This window comes from Macaca thibetana, chromosome 2 (genome assembly GCF_024542745.1).
Source record: "Macaca thibetana thibetana isolate TM-01 chromosome 2, ASM2454274v1, whole genome shotgun sequence".
Lineage (NCBI taxonomy): Eukaryota > Metazoa > Chordata > Mammalia > Primates > Cercopithecidae > Macaca > Macaca thibetana.
In genome coordinates this window covers 60,070,383-60,090,934 of record NC_065579.1, presented here as the reverse complement: position 1 = coordinate 60,090,934, position 20,552 = coordinate 60,070,383, and the positions used below count along the sequence as shown (strand labels likewise).

The 20,552-nt window shown below is 40.2% G+C and overlaps 1 protein-coding gene across 6 annotated transcripts in view; it reads left to right on the top strand.

Moving 5' to 3' along the window:
- Positions 1–20,552, top strand: part of VEPH1 (ventricular zone expressed PH domain containing 1) — a 247,970-nt gene that overhangs the window by 73,757 nt on the left and 153,661 nt on the right. For all 6 annotated transcript variants that reach the window (XM_050779846.1, XM_050779843.1, XM_050779847.1 and 3 more), the window contains 2 exons: positions 2,161–2,327; positions 16,617–16,826. In XM_050779846.1, coding sequence (XP_050635803.1) covers positions 2,161–2,327; positions 16,617–16,826 — 377 coding nt within the window. The remainder of the gene's footprint in view (positions 1–2,160; positions 2,328–16,616; positions 16,827–20,552) is intronic.

Below are 20,552 nucleotides of genomic sequence, written 5' to 3'. Positions count from 1 at the left end.
AGAAATTCAGACTCTCAAACCCTACCTCCAACCTGTTGAATCAACATCTGTGTTTTAAAGATATGCCCAGTGACTTCTAAGCACATTAGACTCAGAAACACTACCCTATGAAATATCTCTCATTTTTGCACAGAGACAGTTATTTCAGCATTATTGATTATAGCAACGAATAATAATAACAACATAATGTCTTTCAATCACAGAGTGTATATAAATAAGTTGTTGCATATTTATACATTGGAATAACACATGGCTGTGAGAATAAATGAAGGAGAGCTTCTTGGAGGTACAACTTCTACAAAATGTTGAATAGAAAAAAAATAAGTTGCAAAGGGATATGTAGAGTATGATGGTATTCATATAAAATTTTAAAACATCAAAAACCATACTATAAAATGTTTATTGATACCTACGCATGTAATTAAAGTGTAAAAATACTTATAGAGATCATAAATACTACCTTTAGGATGATGGTTGCCTCTGGGGAGAAAAGGAAACAAATGGGATGAAAAGCAATTATGATATAAGGTTAAGTTTTGACAAATCTGGTTGGTAGGCACACCAATGCTCCTTATATTATTGCCTACAATTGTTTGATGACTTGAACTATTTCATAATTTAAAAGAAGGTATTATTTACTAATGGAATTTATAAGATTTCTGCAAAAGTTCTGCATTTATTTTTGTATTATTTGAATGAAATTCAAGTCAGCTGAAAATGACTAATCTAGGGTTTTTCCCTTCAAGGCTCCCAGGGCCTGTACTGAGTTTTGTAACAAAATGCCACACAATAGTTTCCTGTCTTAGATGGCAACTACAGTCCCTTTTAACGTGACCATTTTTAGCAGTTGATCAGTATGTCCTCATAACTAAGTTCTATGATCTAATGTGGGCTGTACAAATTGGGTATTGCATTAAAAAAATTCCTGATCTTTTAAGGAGACACTCATAGTAAAATAAACAAAAAACAAAGCAAATTGTTGAAAATTAAATTATTGAAAATAAATACTGGTGAACACAACATTTTAAAGAAAACTGTAAATATTTCCAACAATTTGTATTCTGGAGAACATGATAAAACCTGCTTTAGACTTATTCTATGAACTACATGTGGGGAAAAAAATTCTCATTTTTTATTGTCTCCCAAATTCATTCAGTTTTATCCAGAATCACACTTTCATTAAATTTAGATATTGATATTCTGAAAATCCTGGTCTTCTTTCTTTAATAATTGTCTTTTATATATAGGCATGTTCCTACCATTTAATGAAGGCCCATATATGTGTAATTCATGCTTATTTGATTCTTTCTGTATATGGCTTCTATATACAAAGCCAAATTTAAAGTAAAAGTAAATAGAGTCAAGAAAATTATTGTTCAAGAAATCCCTAGAAACAATTCCCCTGAGACATTTAACTACTTGTGAGGATTTTGAGAAAAAAAATCCATACCATAAAGTGATAAGCAGATGTTGCCCATATGTTGATTGCAGATAAGTTTCTATACCTTATGTAATATATTTCTTGAGATTTTGCCATTATAAATCTAGTTGTCTCTACATATCTTTGAGGAAATTATGTGTGACAAACCAGCTGAGGCTAACCTTCCCTTGAAATAGTGCAGAAATTGTGGATTTAAATTTGCATTACTACTTCTTAAACTATTCATAAAATAAGCATAGTTTCTGTATGTGAGTTGACTAAATTATGATTCTGTATCTTCCAGGAATGTGAATTCATCCCTCTGCACTTTTTCTGTTGTTCAGTTTCATTTAGGTCCATGATTATAGCACTGCTTAGCTTTCATTTAAACATCATCTAAATTTTGTTTATCATCAGTAATTCTTTACTGGAACTGTTTCCTTCAAAAGGGTGTGGTCTGATTACTGTCAGAGTTCCTCTATCCCCATGGTGCATTACTCAGGAAAATTTTTCATTAGTTAATGGTGCTGATTATATCATAAAATATTTCCTTTTGTGGAATCGGAGTAAATCACATTTTAATCTCAGAATAAGGTACCACGTTATTTTTAGTTAAAGAATTGGCCATCAGTCTGTGCTATTTAATGTGTAAGTGCCAATATTATTACATTGGTAATAATGTTATTTCTGTTGCTCATGGCTTGATAAAGTCATCATTTCCTTTATTGTTCCCTTAACAGGTAACACCATGTTGTTGAGAGTGTTACCTGCTGTGTATGAAAAGCAGCCTCAGCCAATTAATAGACACCTGACAGAACTCCTGGCCTTGATGTCTCAGCTGGAACAGCCAGAACAGTACCATCTACTACGGCTTTTGCATGTAGCAGCAAAGAAAAAACAACTCGAGGTAAAAAGTACATTGTATATGTCATGGTCCACGCAACCAGGCATGTTTCTTTGTGTGTGAACAGCATATGTGCTTAGGATTTCCTGTCTCATACATTTATACATGTCCATTTTTAAGTGAAAGCACTCATCTACTTATTATATTTGTATAATGAGAAATTGGCTCATGAAATTATGGAGGCTAAGAAGTCCCATCTGTCATCTGCAAGCTAGATGCCAAGGAAAACCAGTGGCATAATTTCAATTCAAGTCTGAAAGCCTGAGAACTGGAGAGCCGATGGCATAAGTTACAGTCTGAGGACAGGAGAGACCAATGTTCCAGCTCACAAAATCAGGCAGAGAGAGTAAATTCTCTCTTCCTCCACCTTTTTGTTCTTTTCAGGCCCTCAGATAATTGGATGAGGCCCACCCATATTGCAGGGGCAATCTGCTTTATTTAGTCAACCCATTAAAATGCTAATCTCATCTGAAATCATCCTCACAGACACATCCAGAAATAACGTTTAATAAAATACTTGGGTGCCCCATGACCCAGTCATGTTGACATATAAAATTAACCATCACAGGCCAAGCATGGTGGCTCATGCCTGTAAGCTCAATATTTTGGGAGGCTGAGGTGGGTGAATCACTTGAGGCCAGTCTGAACAACATGGTGAAACTCTGTCTATACAAAAAATACAAAAATTAGCAGGGCATGGAGGAGGCACCTGTAGTCCTAGCTACTCAGGAGGCTGAGGTGGGAGAATCACCTGAGCCAGGGAAATTGAGGCTACAGTGAGCCAAAATCATGCCACTGCACTCCAGCCTGGGTGACAGAGTGAGACCCTGTCTTAAAAATAAAGACATAAATAAATAAAAATTAAAAATTAAAAAATTAACCATACAGATACAGTAATGAAAAGCAACAAATGGGCCAGGCAGAGTAATGGCTCATGGCTGTAATCCCAGCACTTTGGGAGGCTGAGGCGGGTGGATCAGAAGGTCAGGAGTTCAAGACCAGCCTGGCCAAGATGGTGAAACCCTGTCTCTATTAAAAATACAAAAATTAGACTGAGTGCAGTAGCTCATGCCTGTAATCCCAGCACCTTGGGAGGCTGAGGCAGGCAGATCACGAGGTCAGGAGTTCAACCAACATGACCAACATGGTGAAACCCTGTCTCTACTAAAAATACAAAAACTAGCTGGGCATGGTGGTGCGTGCCTGTTATTCCAGCTAGTCAGGAGGCTGAAGCAGGAGAATCACTTGAACTCAGGAGGCAGAAGTTGCACTGAGCCAAGGTTGCACCACTGCACTCCAGCCTGGGCAACAGAGCAAGACTCTGTCTCAAAAAAATAAAAAATATAAAGAAGAATTAGCCCGGCGTGGTGGCAGGAGCCTGTAATCCCAGCTACTCCGGAGGCTGAGGCAGGAGAATCGCTTGAACCCAGGTGGCAGAGGTTGCAGTGAGCTGAGATCGAGCCACTGAACTCCAGCCTGGGTGATACAGTGAGACTCTGTCTTAAAAAACACAAAACAAACAAACAAAAAAAAAGGCAAGAGATGTGCGAATCTGTAGCTATTGTAGAATGGCGTTAAAGAAAGTTTAATGTCATCATGCAGTTCTAGGAATCTGTAGTTTCTCAGGTAAGACCAAGAGAAAGAACTATACTTAACTTTATTTGTGAATTAATCAGCCTATAGTGAGAGCAAAGGTTCATTTCTCAGATAGCAAATCAGTTATTGTTCTTTGGATTCAAGTAGAATATTGTAACAATTAGGATGCTTATGATTATCAGTAATAGAACACCCAAACCACAATAGTTTCATCAATGATAGGAATTTATAGCTAATGTGATGGGAAAAAAAATCAGATGAGGTTTGGTTCAAAAATAATATGAACAAACAATTTCTCTATTTTGATTTCTCAGATTTGACTTCTAGGCTTCCATTTTCCACAGGCTTTCTCCTTGTCATCTCCAAATAGGTGCTAGGGGCTCTCTTGGCACTATGCTTCTCCTACATCTATCACTGCCACCAGCAGCCAACAGAAGTCTTGATATTCTGTCTGTTTAGGATACATGCTCTACCTCTAGAGCTTCTCTTGAACTGGAGGATACACAGACAGAAACTAGAGGCTGCCAGGAAGAGGGAAGTAGAAATGGATTTTGGAGAGTACCAATGTGTTATTCCGTTTTCATGCTGCTGATAAAGACATACCCAAGACTGGGAAGAAAAGAGATTTAATTCGACTTACAGTTCCACATGGCTGGGGAGGCCTCAGAATCATGGCAGGAGACAAAAAGCACTCCTTACATGGTGGCAGGAAGAGAAAATGAGAAACCCCATGCAAAAGCAGACAACCCTGATAAAACCTTCAGATCTCATGAGACTTATTCACTACCAGGAGAACAGTATGGGGGAAACCACCCCCATAATTCAAATTATCTTCCACTGCATCCCTCCCACAACATTTGGGCATCATGGGAGTACAATTCAAGATGAGATTTTGGTGGGGACACTGAGCCAAACCATAACACTACATCCCTGGCCCATCCAAATCTCATTTCCTCACATTTCAAAACCAACCATGCCTTCCCAGCAGTCCCCCAAAGTCTTAACTCATTTCAGCATTAACACAGTCCAAAATCCACAGTCCAAAACCTCATCTAAGATAAGGCAAGTGCCTTCTGCCTATGAGCCTGTAAAATCAAAAGCAAGTTACATTGGATAAATACAACTGTTCCAAATGGGAGAATTGGTCAAAGCCAGGGGCTACAGGTCCCATGCAAGTCTGAAATCTGCAGGGCACTCAAATATTAAAGCTCCGAAATGACCTCCATTGACTCCATGTCTCGCATCTGAGTCACACCAATGCAGGGGTTCTTCGGCAGCTCCACCCCTGTGACTTTTCAGGGTACAGCCTCCCTCCTGGCTGCTTTCACAGGCTGGTGCCCCAGTAGGGACTCTGTGTGGAGGCTCTGACCCCACATTTCCCTTCTGCACTGCCTTAGGAAAGGTTCTCCATGAGAGCCCTGCCCCTGAAGCAAACTTTTGTCTGGACATCCAGGCATTTCCATACAGCCTCTGAAATCTAGGCAGAGGTTCCCAAACCTCAATTCTTGACTTTTGTGCACCTGCAGGCTCAACACCTCATGGAAGTTGTCAAGGCTTGGGGTTTGCACCCTCTGAAGTCATGGCCCGAGCTGTACTTTGGCCCCTTTCAGTCACAGTGGGAGTGTTTAGGACACAGGGCACCAAGTCCCTAGACTGCTCACAGCATGGGGGCCCTGGGCCTTGCCCATGAAACCATTTTTTCCTCCTAGGTCTCTGGGCCTGTGATAGGAGGGGCTGCCATGAAGACCTCTGACATGCCTTGGACACATTTTCCCCATTGTCTTGGGGATTAACATTTGGCTCCTTGTTACTTATGCAAATTTCTGCAGCCAGCTTGAATTTCTCCTCAGAAAATGGGTTTTTCTTTTCTATCACATTGTCAGTCCGCAAATTTTCCAAACTTTTATGCTCTACTTCCCTTATAAAACTGAATGTCTTTAACAGCACCCAAGTCACCTCTTGAATGCTTTGCTGCTTAGAAACTTATTTGCCAGATACCCTAAATCATCTCTCTCAAGTTCAAAGTTCCAGAAATCCCTAGGGCAGGGGCAAAATGCTACCAGTCTTTTTGCTAAAACGTAACAAGCATCACCTTTGCTGTAGTTTCCAACAAGTTTCTCATCTCCATCTGAGACCACCTCAGCCTGGACCTTATTGTCTATATCCCTTTCAGTGTTTTGGTCAAAGCTGTTCAACAAGTCTCTAGGAAGTTCCAAATTTTCCCACATTTTCCTGTTTTCTTCTGAACCCTCCAAACTGTTCCAACTGCTGCCTGTTACCCAGTTTCGAAGTCACGTCCAAGTTTTCAGGTGTCTTTTCAGCAACGCCCCACTCTACTGGTACCAATTTACTGTATTAGTCAGTTTTCATGCTGCTGATAAAGACATACCCAAGACTGGGAAGAAAAAGAGGTTTAATTCGACTTACAGTTCCACATGGCTGGGAAGGCCTCAGAATCATGGTGGGAGGCAAAAGGCACTTCTTACATGGTGGCAGTAAGAGAAAATGAAGCCTCTCATTTTCGGATACCCCTGATAAAACCATCAGATCTCATGAGACTTATTCTCTACCATGAAAAACGTTTGGGGGAAACTGCCCCCATTATTCAAATTATCTCCTACTAGGTCCCTCCCACAACATGTGGAACTTATGGGAGTACAATTCAAGATGAGATTTGGGTGAGGACACAGAGCCAAACCATATCAACCAACATGTGTGCCCAGTGAATATGAATGGTTAGCCCAAGGTTATTCAATTATGGTTGTCCCATTTCTTTATAATTTCACTATCCACCACTTGAAAAAAAATCAATGCTAAAGTGAAGACTGGAACAAATTATTCAAAGAAAAGCAAGAAAGAATAGTTGTATGCATAATTAGCCACAATAGACTGCAAGCTCCTTTGACAAGAAATGATTTCTTCTTTCCTCTGTATCTTAGACTTTTCCACAGTATCTGATAGTGCTCAATAAATATTCATAGAACCAAACTGAGAACAAAGATAGAACCAAATTAAACAAGGTGATAAATGCTTTGCAAATGGCATAAACAGAGAGAGGGGGTAATGAATTCTATTTTAGGGGGAAATAGATGCCATGAAGCCCCACAAAGGGAGTGACATCAGAGCCATCCCTGAAAAATGCATACTTTTATGTGGATGATTCAGAGCTGGGAATCTTGGATATTGGAGAGCAGAATTCACAGGAAGCTTCAGGAGATGAGACCAACAAGGATGACCAATGCCTGGGCCTCAATCCCAGGGGTTTTGGTTCAGTAGGTTCAGTAGACACAATTGGGGACCCAACTGTGTCTTTTTTACAAGTACCCATATGGTGCTGCTGCTGTTGCTTCAAGGGACCACACTTTCAGTAGCAAGGCTAGAGCTCAGGCAGAGGACTGGGGAGTTCTATGTTATTGGTATGCACTGTCCCTGTTGCCCCTAGAGCAATATGTCATTTTTGCAAGACTGTTTCTTTTGGTGCACAATAAACTCCTTAAGGTACATAGGACTCTTATCTACATATTCATATGCACTCCCTAGTGTAGTGCTGGGTCACATAGTATGATGTGAATACAAAGTTATTGAATTAAGAAATGAACAAATTAACAAGAGACAAAAAGAGTGAAGACATGAAGAACCAGGAAAATTCATGCTGTGAAAGGGGAAAAAGTGGCTCAACAGGGTCAAGGTCTAGAGAAGTAAAAAAGACAAGAGGCAGGCATTGACCTTGGATTTGGCAATTGGGGCTCGTCAGTTGTATCTTTTTTACAAAAGGCAGCATTTGTGAGGTGGAGTGGGAGAAGTCAGTCATTTATTGTGGATTGCATGTGGAAGGGAAGGTTAGGAAAGGACCATATGAGTATGGACTGCCAATTCAGGAAGTTTAGAAGAAACAAGGAGGGTTAAAGACACAATAAGAATAAGGGATTGAAGATGCGAGAGGAAATAGGAGACAGAACAAGGTGCTGGAGGAAGATGGGGAATGTATTCCAGAGCACAAGTGAGAGAACCAATTTTGGAAAGGACTGAGGACAGAAAGGATGAGCAAAACTGCCATAGAGTTTGGGTTGAGGAGTGGAGTTGAAGGATTATTGGATCACCTAGAACAGAGGTCTCCAACTGGGGAAATAACTGGGCAGCTTCCACTTCCACTGTAGAGAAGGCTAACAGAGGAGGAGTTTTCTCAGTGCTGGTCCCAGCAGGCAGGGGAGGGTGGACAATAGCACTAATAGTGACTGAGCTCATACCATGTACCAGGCACTATGTAGGTGTATCACAGACGTCTCATTTATTTCCCACAACAAGCTTTTTATTTTATAAATAGAGAAGCCAAAGTTTGGAGAGGTTATTAAGAACAGTGGTGGTACCAAAGGGTGACTTGGTGGCTGAAGTGGCTTTTCACATGCACTTCATCTTTATCAGCCTTTCAACTTTCATGTCCCCCACTGACCATCAGAGTCATACTACCTTCCCTAAAACCATCCTAAAACCATCTGGGCCTCACACTAGCTAGGTCACTTTCCCAAAGCCAGATAGATCAGGCCAAGCTGCAATACAAACCCAGTCTAATTCCAACCAATGAAATCTTTTGACCTCAACACACTAAAGAATCAAGGCTGTAAGGCTGTGGCTTGTGAAGCAAATGAAAGTTCCAGAAGATACAGGAGAAAGTGAGGAAGAGAGGGCAGTTGGAGCGTGGCTAGACAAGAGAAGGAGAGTAAACAAAATGAGGAGAGGGTGAACTCATGTTCTGCTAGGTATTGTGGGTGCTGCATGTGGATCCCAGAACAAAGAGGCCAGGGTTTAGGGAGCACCTAGAGTGATGTGGATGGACCCCACCAATACCGGGATCCTACCTGGGGAGAAGAAGTTGTAATGGCAGGGGGGATTGTGGAGTCCCATTTCCTGTCAGCCCTACCTTCATGGCAAAGCGGCCTCTTCACTTGCCTCCCGCAGCTCTTCATGCTCTGTTCCTGCTGCCAGCACCCCTAGAACTAGAGTGCACCCTTGATTTCAAAGGGTCTGTCACCACAGGTGGTACAATACAGAAACCACCTGATTCACCTTCTCTCTCACCCCTTCCTTAATTAGACAGTGAGCAAGGGAGATGGAAGGATATGTGGAGAAATGGTTTACTGAGAAGGGAAATAAGTGGCGACAACCAGAAATTTAGACTGAAGCTTTCAAGTTAAGCCTAATTCATTTCAGGCAAAAGAGGAAGCTAAATAAGGAGACTTTGACTTCATGAAACTGGAATTCAAGTAAAGCTTCTGTTCCTGCATTAAAGCATTCCTGATGCTGTGTAACTTGGAGGTAAACTGAGTGGGCTCCCTAGGGAAGGCAATGTGCAGGGATGTTTCATGTGTCCCAAATGCCCTTCTCACTACTCACCCTCTGTGACCTGGGATAACATGGTTTTCCAGGGCTGGAGGATCAACAGTTGGCCCTTGAAAAAAAATTTCTCTACATAAAGCTGACTAGTCCATGAGACTGTGACGGTAGCCTCGCTTCAACATCCACGTATCTGTGAGCTCCAGGATGTGGCTAACTGAGTAGGTGGGTCCCCTTCCTCCATCACTGCCCTCTGGGCATCCTACTTTTCAGGACACTATCCTTGTCAGATGGGAGGAGGCAGTTCCTGGCTAGTAATTTATACCTGGTACCTCCAGAGAATTCTCAGGATCCATTTATGGAAAAAGGCTGGATGGTCAGTTTTCCGAGTGGCCTTTGTGAGAATCAAGTCTGTAATCTTGGCTGCTGTAAACCATGTTGTAGTCTAGCCAATGAAAGGAACAGAGTTTAGTTACACATATAAGCACATCTGTTGTTATCCCTGGGACATTAGCTTCTAGCCCCAAGCACACAGCAATGAGTGGCAGGAAGTGGCAAGGGCAGTCTTCCGGTGATGAATGTTCAGACACAGAGGAGCTGCTTTTGTGATGTGTTCCCTAGAGGAGAGAATTATTTTCTAGGATTTTCACACAACAATGTAGAGCATTTCTATTCACACACCTAACCGAGGCCAACAATACTCAGGGTCACTTTTGGTATTTATTTAAAATAAGAAGTCATTTACAGAATGTTAAGAAGATGGAGTGCTGGAATATATAGACTGTTCTGAAATTTAGTGCAGAACTATAGTTTTTGGAATATATAATATATTTCAGTACGGTGGGAATTAGTAAATAAAAAGAATGGCACTCATTTTGTAGATTTCTAGAGATTAGTAGATTCTTAATGCTAGCCAAAGTAATTACAAGATAAAACTGGGCATGAAGACTAATTGAAGAGAAAGTGTGTGCCAACACACATGTGTGTGCATAATTGCTCTTTTTTTTTTTTCTCCTTCAACTTTTAAGTTTTGGGGTACATGGGCAGGATGTGCAGGTCTATTACACAGGTAAATGTGTGCCATGGTGGTTTGCTGCACAGATCAACCCATCACCTGGTTATTAAGCCAAGCACGCATTAGCTATTCTACCTGATTCTCTCCCTCCCCCCTAGCCTCCCAACAGGCCCCAGTGTGTGTTGTTCCACCCTTCCCACATCATATGCTTGTATTCTTATCGTTCACCTCCCACTTATAAATGAGAATATGTGGTGTTTGGTTTTCTGTTTCTGCATTAGTTTTCTGAGTATAGTGGTTTCCAGCTCCATCCATGTCCCTGCAAAGGACATGATCTTGTTCCTTTTTATGACTGCATAGTAGTCCATGGTATATATGTGCCACATTTTCTTTATCCAGTCTATCATTGATGGGTACTTGGGTTGACCCCATGTCTTTGGTATTGCAAATGGTGCTGCAATGAACATATGCATGCATGTATCTTTATAATAGAATGATTTATATTCCTTTGGGTATATACGCACTAATGAGATTGCTGGGTCAAATGCTATTTCTGGTTCTGGGTCTTTGAAGAATCACCACATTATCTTCCAAAATGGTTGAACTAATTTACATTCCCACCAATAGTGTAAAAATGTTCCATTTTCTCCACAACCTCGCCAGCATTTATTCCTTCTTGACTTTTTAGTAACTGCTATCCTCACTGGCATGGGACAGTATCTCATTGTGGTTTTGATTTGAATTTCTCTAATGATCAGCGATGTTGAGCTTTTTTTCATGTTTGTTGACCACAAGAATGTCTTCTTTTGAGAAATGGCTGTTCACATTCTTTGCCCACTTTTTAATTGGGTTGTTTGTTTTTTTTCTTGCAAATTTGTTTAAGTTCCTTGTAGATTCTGGATATTAGACCTTTATCAGATTGATAGATTGCAAAAATCTTCTCCCATTCTATAGATTTTCTGTTCACTCTAATGATAGTTTCTTTTGCTGTGCAGAAGCTCTTTAATTAGATCCCATTTGTCAATTTTTGCTTCTCTTGCAATTGCTTTTGATGTTTTCATCATGAATCTTTGCCTGCGCCTATGTCCTGAATAGTATTGCCTCGATTTTCTTCTAGAGTTTTGATCATTTGGGGTTTTACATTTAAGTCTTTAATCCATCTTGAGTTAATTTTTGTATAAGGCGTAAGGAACGGGTCCTGTTTCAGTTTTCTGCATATGGTTGGTCACTTCTCCCAGCACAGTTTATTGAATAGAAAATCCTTTCCCCCTTGCTTGTTTTTGTCAGGTTTGTTGAAGATCAAATGATTGTAAATGTGCAGTCTTATTTCTGAGATCTCTATTCTGTTCCATTGGTCTGTGTGTCTGTTTTTGTACCAGTGCTCTGCTGTTTTGGTTACTGGAGTCTTGTAGTACAGTTTAAAGTTGGATAGCATGATTCCTCCAGCTATATTCTTTTTGTTTAGGATTGTCTTGGTTATATGGGCTCTCTTTTGGTTCCATATGAATTTTAAAGTAGTTTTTTCTAATTCTGTGAAGGTCAGTGGTAGTTTAATAAGAATAGCATTGAATCTGTAAATTGCTTTGAGCAGTATGGCCATTTTCACAATATTGATTCTTCCTATCCATGACCATGGAATGTTTTTCCATTTGTTTGTGTCCTCTCTGATTTTCTTGAGCAGTGGTTTGTAGCACTCCTTGAAGAGGTCCTTCACTTCTCTTGTTAGCTGTATTCCAAGGTATTTTATTCTCTTTGTAGCAATTGTGAATGGGAATTTATTCATGATTTGGCTCTTTGTTGCCTGCTGTTGGTATATAGGAATGCTAGTGATTTTTGCATATTGATTTTGTATCCTGAGACTTTAATTGTTCAAAAAATTTATTCTTTACATAAGATTTGAAATGTTATTGCTGTAAATTAAGTTATGGCACTGTCTTCAGATGGCCATATCCTCAAGGTGTACATGGTCTGGGAGATGTATCCATAAAACTTCAATGACAAAATGCCAAACTCGTAAATAGACTGCTGTGGGAGCATAGAAGAGGAAGTGACTAATTCTACCCAGGAAAAACCAGGGAATTCAGGGCTGAGGCCCTATGCTGGGCTACTTGGTTTAGAGCATTCTGTTTGGGCCCTCCTTTACTTGCACCCCCAGTTCCCACCCAGTCTTTTGCCCACTAAACTCAGTTCAGGTAACTGAGACCTTCGAATTCCTTTCCCAGGTATCTCAAACCTGCTTCCAGGATTTGTGAATACTTGGTCCTTGGGTCTGTTCTCCTGAGAACAAGCCATGCCAACAGTTGACCCCATATTCTTGAGAGGTGGCCTAGAAGAGCTTGCATGTGTGGACTGGGGTGTTCACATGCAGGGCAAAGCCGGGGTGGAAATAGAAGAGAAGGTATGGGACAAGGAATGGGGACTGGGAGACATCTCTCCTTATTTTCTCTCCAGAGGTCAAACGTTCTAAATTCAAATCAAGTGTCACAGATTGTTAGAAAGGCACATTTGTCAGGAAGGAGGATAGAACATTTTATATAGTGGCTGAGTATTTGTGATGTGAAGGACTCTGCTTGTACCCTAGTGTCAGGTCCTGCATGTGTTAGGGTGGGTGGAGAGAAGATTTCCCAGAAGTAGAGATTTGAGATCGAATTTGAAAGTACAAAATTTCTCTGTGTTCAAGCCACTGTGGGTGATCAGTGCCATGTAACTGGGTCATAGGGGAAGAGTCTGCAGATAGGCCCATCAAAAAAGACACCGGAGTCTGGAATAGCATGGCTCTGGAATTTTGTCCATGGGCCATGAGAAAATTTTGAAAATCTCTAAGAGAAACCTGAGGTGATCAGATCGGAGTTTGAGGGCTATGAGTCTGGTGGCAGTGAGGAGCCTGAACAGAAGGGAGAGAGATTTGAGGCAACAAGGCCAGTTTGGTAGCTTTTTCAGCTGTCCATGGTTTACAGCCTGAACAAAGTCCATGTCAGCTTGCTCTCTGCAGCCAGAATCTTATTCTTAGTGGCTACTTGGCTCTCATTGAAGCCCACCATTCCCTGCATCAGGCAGGCAGCTCTCAATGAGGAAGCACTGAAGACACCAGCCTAAGGAAATGCCCTATGTTTGGAAAATAAAATTCCTTCTAATCCAAGAATAATCTATCTAAAACCCAAAGCAGACTTGTCTCTCATGTGTGGATAAACTTCAAGAAATATCTATCTTTTCTATCATCGTAACAAACTTTAGGCTATTCGGAATTCAGAGTAAAAAATATCAACTTTTGTTGAATTTGTAAAATTGTTATTATTTAATTTACATTGTTCAAGGCTTCTCTTCCCTTGCTCTTTCTGTGGATTCAACTATGCCCAAGTGTATGTATTTGCCTTGAGCATCTTTCTTTCTCTTTCTGTCTTCTTTCTTTTCTTTTCTTTCTTTCTTTCCTTCTTTCTTTCTTTCTTTTTCTTCCGTCCCTCCTTCCATCCTTCCTTTCCTTTCTTCCTTCCTCTCTTCCTTCCTCCCTCTTTCTTTCTTTCTTTCTTTCTTTCTTTCTTTCTTTCTTTCTTCCTTCCTTCCTTCCTTCCTTCCTTCCTTCCTTCTTTCTTTCTTTCTTTCTTTCTTTCTTTCTTTCTTTCTTTCTTTCTTTCTTTCTTTCTTTCTTTCTCTCTCTCTTCCTTCCTTCCTTCACTTCTTCTTTTTCTTTCCTTCTTAATTGTTCTTTATGGGACAACAGCTAAAACCCATGCTATGTAGCTTGGGACGTATTGCTGAAGTTTAAATTTTAAAGTAAAAGTGGCATGAGAGAAGCACATGTCACAAAGACCTTGGTGTTCAGGAAACAGGACCTGAAGAGTAAGGACTGGGAAATGAAACTTTATAGAATGGGGCAGGAAATGTGCAAGCATTTTTCATTGCTAAAAACATGAGGTTAAGTATGTTGCCCTGACCTGGAGCAGCTGGCTGACACTTCTGCCATATATGCCAGGGACCTTGCATGGCTTCTCCTGAAGAACATACAATTGCTTCCTAATGCACAGGCAGCATTTCTAGAACTGTGCATTCGTATATGCTATTTACCAGAATCTAGCCCTATTCTTTCCTCCAAAAGTACTGGATATGAATCTGAAGTTTAAATCTCTATATAGGATAATTTTAATTATCTAGAAACTTTCTTCTTTTATGTTCTTGTTAATTGTTTTGTAGTAATACATGACAGTATATGTTTAAACATTGTGTACAACTCTTTACTATGGGGTGGGGGAGATGTTTTATTCAGATGTCACTGTATACAAATTAGATTTATCTTCCTTTGATTTGTTGCTCAAAAACTTATTAACTCACCTTCCGGATAAGCTCTGTGTAAGGCATTAGGTGTCCAATGGTGTACAAGATAGGGATGATGCTTAACCTTGTGGAGCTTTCAATCCAGCCTGAAAGGCGTCTAGAGCAGCAGTAAGAAGGAATCATGTGAAGGACCTGCTCAGGGCCATTTAGGGTACAGTGGGAGCTTCCACAAGGGCACTATAGCCTGAGAAGGAAGAAGAGAGGAGTTGAGGGAGGTTTCTTAAGGAAATAATAGTTCATCTGAGGCCTCAAGAATGATCAGGAGCTACTCAAGCAAATTCGGGGCAACATGAATTCCAGGCAGAACAGATCACATGAGTAAAATCCAAGATGCAAAAGAAAATTTCTCAAGTTAAGAATTTTTAAAAATAATTCATCATAGTTGATATGCGATAGGTAGTGGAATCTGGACTGGGGAAGGTGGACCAAGTGGACAAGGGACTGAATGTGGGAAGATGGATAGGAGTCAGGTATGAAAAAAAGGGCAAGTGACCGTAGGGTTTTAAGGCAGGAAAAAACACCACTGTGGCTAAATCTGAGAAGAGATTGGATGGGCAAGACTGAGGGCAGGGAGACCTGTTAGGAGGCTGTTGGAATAACCCATGTGTGGGATGCCTGGGTCAGGGATCTCAGCTCCATGTCCCCCTGAGAGAGACCTTCCCTGACCCTTTGCCTCAATTAGGGCCCTGGGACAGTCTCTCACAGAGCCCTACATTTTCCCTACATGGGATTTATTAAAATTATAATTGTTCATTTCTGATGTGATTATTTCTTTTACTGAATGTCTCCTTTACTAAACAGTGAATCTTGTCAGACTTATTGCTGTCCCCATCACCTACAGCTTGCAAATAGGAAGGACTCAGTCAGTATTTGTGAAAGAGTGAATGAATGGATGAATATAAAAAGAAAGGAGTGGACAAATCTGTGGGATTCTTGGGTATTGGAATCAACAGGACTTGGTGATTGCTTGGAAAATAGCTGCTGGTAAGGGAGAAACAGTTTCTAGTTTGAGTAGCCAGGTGGATAATGGTGTAATTTATAGGAAAAGGAGGCACTTAGAGCCAGAAGAGGTGGTGGGAGAAGCAGGTTTTTGGCAGGGGGTGGATTATGAGTTCAACTTTGGGCAGATGGTGCTGTGTATCAGATTTGGTTTTAATACTGGAAGCTACATTTAAAGTCTACCCTACTCAAAAAATGACAAATCAATAAAGTAAATCAAACACAAACAAAAGAAACAAATAAAGCAGAAATATGGATGGGCAAATCTGTTGCACTTTCGTTGTTCAGCTTCCCACAAGTTTCCCTTTCTAATTCTTCTATTTTAGCAAACAAAACAATTCATTACATTATCAGTATGTGACATATTAACATAGAGTCTTTATTCCACCAAAGAGTTCCATTTTCTTGGATAAATTTCACCTTTACATTCATATAAGCATTAAGAGTCAAGAAAAAAAATTAACATATGAGACTATGGTATAAATCATTTTGCTTTAATAATTTTATCTTATTATTACATTTTTGTGATCAAAATGGAAAATTGAAGAAAATGTGGGAGATCTTTTCTGCTTTCATATTTTTATTTATTAAACATTTCTAAACTGGATTTCTCCATTTTGAAGGCTTTGATTAAAGTCAACAAGGATCTCCTACCTACTTAAATTGTCCTTTAAATTTCAGCTTTCATGGTGGTTGGAGGAAATGTACCATTCCCAATGAGGAAATAACACATCGAAACTTGACTTATGAATAGCAACACTGAAGCATTATTTTAAACTTCACTCTTCAACAGTAAGGCACAGATTAAAAGAAAAAGGAACTAAAGGCTCTGAAGATTTTATTGTAAATTTTAAATTCTAAACTTGGGAGATTTGCCTGAGTACCAATGAGGTTAATAATCCCAGAATGTGTTGAGTTCAGGTTTAATACAAAAAAATTTTGCTTTCAAAATTAATTGCAATTTAATTAACTTTTCTTTTTCCTTCTTCTTTCTTCCCTCCTCCTCCCCTCTCTCTTTATAGGTAGTTCAGAAGTGTATTCCTTTCCTAATTGGGCATTTGAAGGATTCAACCCATAATGACATCATCCTAAACATCCTAATAGAGATAGCAGGCTATGAGCCAGTGGCTTTGAATGGTTTTCTTCCAATGCTGAAAGAGATTGGTGAGAGATTCCCCTACCTCATTGGACAGATGGCAAGGATTTATGGAACCGTTGGGCATGTGGATGAAGTAAGTTTGGTTTTTTTCTCTCCATTCCCCTGAATTGCACTGGCGCTTAATCCAACCTATTTAATCTATTGGAGCTCTATGACATACAAATATTTCCTGGGATTTCTGGGAGTTCCAATTTATCTTTCAATCCTTTTACATGGGCAATGGCCTGTGAGTCAAGTAGCAGGGTTATGTGGAAGGTTTAGGAAGTGAGTATTTTATTACTGCTGTGTCACCTGAAGAAGGAGGGTTAAAATGGAGAGAGCACCAAAAGATTCAAGACCACTTTGCAGTAACAACAACCAATAAAAGAGCTGTATCTCATTTCAGGTTGCAATTTCTCTTAACCCAGGAGACCATCAGTAAGCACAGAATTAGATTTCATAGACTACCCTTTAATGAGAGCCTGTAGCTATCATGTCAATAAGTGCCTGGGTTCAGAATGTTTTCAGTCCTCTGACTGATGTTATTTGGGAGAGTGAAATAAACGTTTGTGGATGTTTAAAAGTACTAAGCTAAATATTTGCATAATGGCATCTTTCAGTAGGGACAACAGGATGCCATCAGAGTTTATGGGGATTAAGCAATTAAGAAAGTTTTCAGAAATTCCGGTTTCAAAGACATGCATGTCTCTCTGATGATTTTATGTTGGGATTTAGGATTTTTATATTTTAAAATAAAAACAAATCTATAATTGACTGAGAGCTTTTCCTTGAACCTATGTATATATAATATAATTAGCTATTCAATAAATATAAAATTGTCCAACTTTTAAAAGGAATTTCATAGTTCATTAAGTTCAATCCCTTGATTCTGCATAAGATAAAATTTAAAACCAGAAACGTTATGTGACTTACCCAGACTCAGACTGAGTTAGTAACCCAGTTAGAATTAGATCTTTGGTATCTTCAGCATCATTTTGGAATTTTGTCTTAAAACGCATCTTTGGTGCTGTTTGATTATATTTCTTCTCAGAGTTATAGTGAACCCCTTGAGACCTGCCTGGCTTCCTCCTGGTCGAGGCTCTTTCTCCTCTAGCTTTCCAGAGAAGGGCAGGAGAACTGAGTTCCCAAGCCTGCACCTGTCAACGTGAGGATGGATCTTGAAAGGGGATTTCTCTGGTGTAGATGTACTCTTAGTATAATCCCTTTCTGTGCACTGCTGTTGGGAATGTCTCGCCACACTCTGCCTTCTGTTAATGCTTTCCCCTGCCCGTCACCTTTTCTGCCAAGAGAACCCACTGGTATGCCCGAGTGTTATTAGGCCAGCTTCGCCTGACAGCTGTTTAACTGAATCTGCTGACCTTGCAGATCTTTGCAAGGACCAAAAATTTCAACCTCTGAGGTGTGAGGCCCTGGAATCTTTAAAAAGTAAAGTCTTTCTGCATTTTCATGGTAATTCTTTTTGTCAGAAATGATTCATTAATGTATAGTAATGCACATTGGTGTTGACTAAACTCCCATGGAAAATGTAATCTGTGAAAAACAAAAAACAGTAGCCACATGCAGTCTAACCACATGCAAATTATGTCAATGTCAGTTTGTCTGAACGAAGGCTGTATCCATCTATTCTTGCACTGCTATAAAGAAATAGCTGGGACTGGGTAATTTATAAAGAAAAGAGGCTTAATTGGCTTGCACTTCCAAAGGCTGCAACAGGAAGCATGATGCTGGCATCTGCTCAGCTTTTGGGGAGGCCTCAGGAAAACCTACAATCGTGGCGGAAGGCAGAGGGGAAGAAGGCACCTCATGGCCAGAGCAGGAGGAAGAGAGAGTGGGGAGGTGCTGCGCCAGATCTCATGAGCACTCACTCACTCTCATGAGAGCAGCAGCGAGGGGGAAATCCACCCCTGTGATCCAGTCACCTCCCACCAGGCCTCACCTCCAACATTGAGTATTACAATTCGACATGAGATTTGGGTGCAACATGGATCTAAACCATATCAAAGGCTAACCTGAAAGAGAACAGTTCATTTGGTGACATTTGTGTGACTGTCAGTGGGTACTAGGAGAAGGAGAGGTGGGTCTAAATAACTTGAGGAATAAATTATTTCAGAATTCAAATTTGTTTGCTTTTTTCCCCAAAACAAACAAATCTTTCTGGTGGTTCTGTTTCACCCCCCACCCCAGACCCACAGCAGAGAACAGTTGTAGATCAGATAGTTACCAAGTGTATCTGGATATCAGGGTTATGTGAGGAGCTTTAAAATAATGTCAGTCTTGGACCCCATAGAATGCCTACTAAGTCATAATCTCCTGAAAAGAGAACCAGAAGTCTGGATTTACGGGAACCTCTGTCAGGGTAATTCTGATGCAGCTATTTGTGGATCAGTATTTGGGAACTCCAGACAGAGAATATTTAAAGTGCTTTCTCTGTTGGATTTAGAATCAGGCCTTGCCCATCACCCATCATCCTGCCCTCCTCTAGCAAGCCATTGCTAATCAATTTAATAATTTTCTAGACTATTGATATAGCAGCTTAGAGTAGGCTTGGCTAAGAGTAACACAAAAATCCAAAACCACAGTAACTTAAACAAAGATAGATATCTGATTGTCTTACACTTAAAGAAATCTAGAAGGCAATCTCTCTAGAGTGCCATGTTTCAGAGACTCAGGCTCCTTCTACCTTATTGCTCTACCATTCCTGAGTGCACCAGAAAGCAATAGCTTCTGTGTCATGGTCCAAGATGACACTGTCTCCACCCATCACATCAGTCTTTCAGCCAGCAGGAAGGGGGAAGGGGAGAAGGAATCTTCCAAGCTGTCAAACACAACCTTTTGTTTACAATCCATTAGCTAAATAGAATAAAGCTGAATATGACCATATGTAGCTGCAAGGGAGACTGAAGCGTGTTGCCTGGTTTTGGGTGGCCCCATGCCCAGTTAAACAGGGGGAAAAGACAGAAAGAATGATGAAAAACAAAAAACTGTTGCTGTTGCAGGTGGTCAGTTCATTTCACATCCGTAAAAATTAGCAGCTTTACACTGGATTGCCTCCTTTATGGTCTGATATTATTTGATTCCATTATTTCGTTTTATTTAGTCTAATAAAATTACCTATAAATGTCAGGCAGGCTCCTTTGCTCAGAAATAATGCTCTTTCTTGATTATGTGTAATGCCTGAAATATAACTGTAAGAAAGTTCTTTTAGCTGTAAGGAATGCTAAAGTTCAGATGTCCCAAGAATAAGTGTAGTAATCTAAGCAGCTAGTAACAGTGTAATTTGAGTAAATTTGTCTAATTTTCTAAATAAAACCTTGTGGAGCAATATTTCTAAAAACCAAAAACAATAGGCAAGATATGCACGTATGTATATCTCTACCCAGCCTCTTTCCAAAATGAAACAAGAAGTTCCTGAGGTACACTGAGAGGTGGGCATGAAGGCAAATGCCCAGTATGGAGTCTTGGGTACCAAAGTGAAAGGAAATATCAATAAAGAAAGAGAGGCAAAAACTGCCCTGGAAAAGCCCCATCACTTTCTATGTGGAAAGCTTGGTCTATGGGGAGACAATGAAACATGAGACCATATGAGGCATGGGGATTTTTGGGATGCTTATAAGACAGCCACAGGACCCTTGCGACCTCTAGTCCTAGGGTCGTGTCCCTTATCCTATTCTGTTCTCATCTAAAAATTGATTCCGTTTGAAATTTTTCTCTTTGACACCAAAGTAGTCCTTTCAGTTGGGTTTTGGGGGTTCAAACTGTCAGATAATTTTATTTCCAGGATTTAAAAGATTTTGGCAAT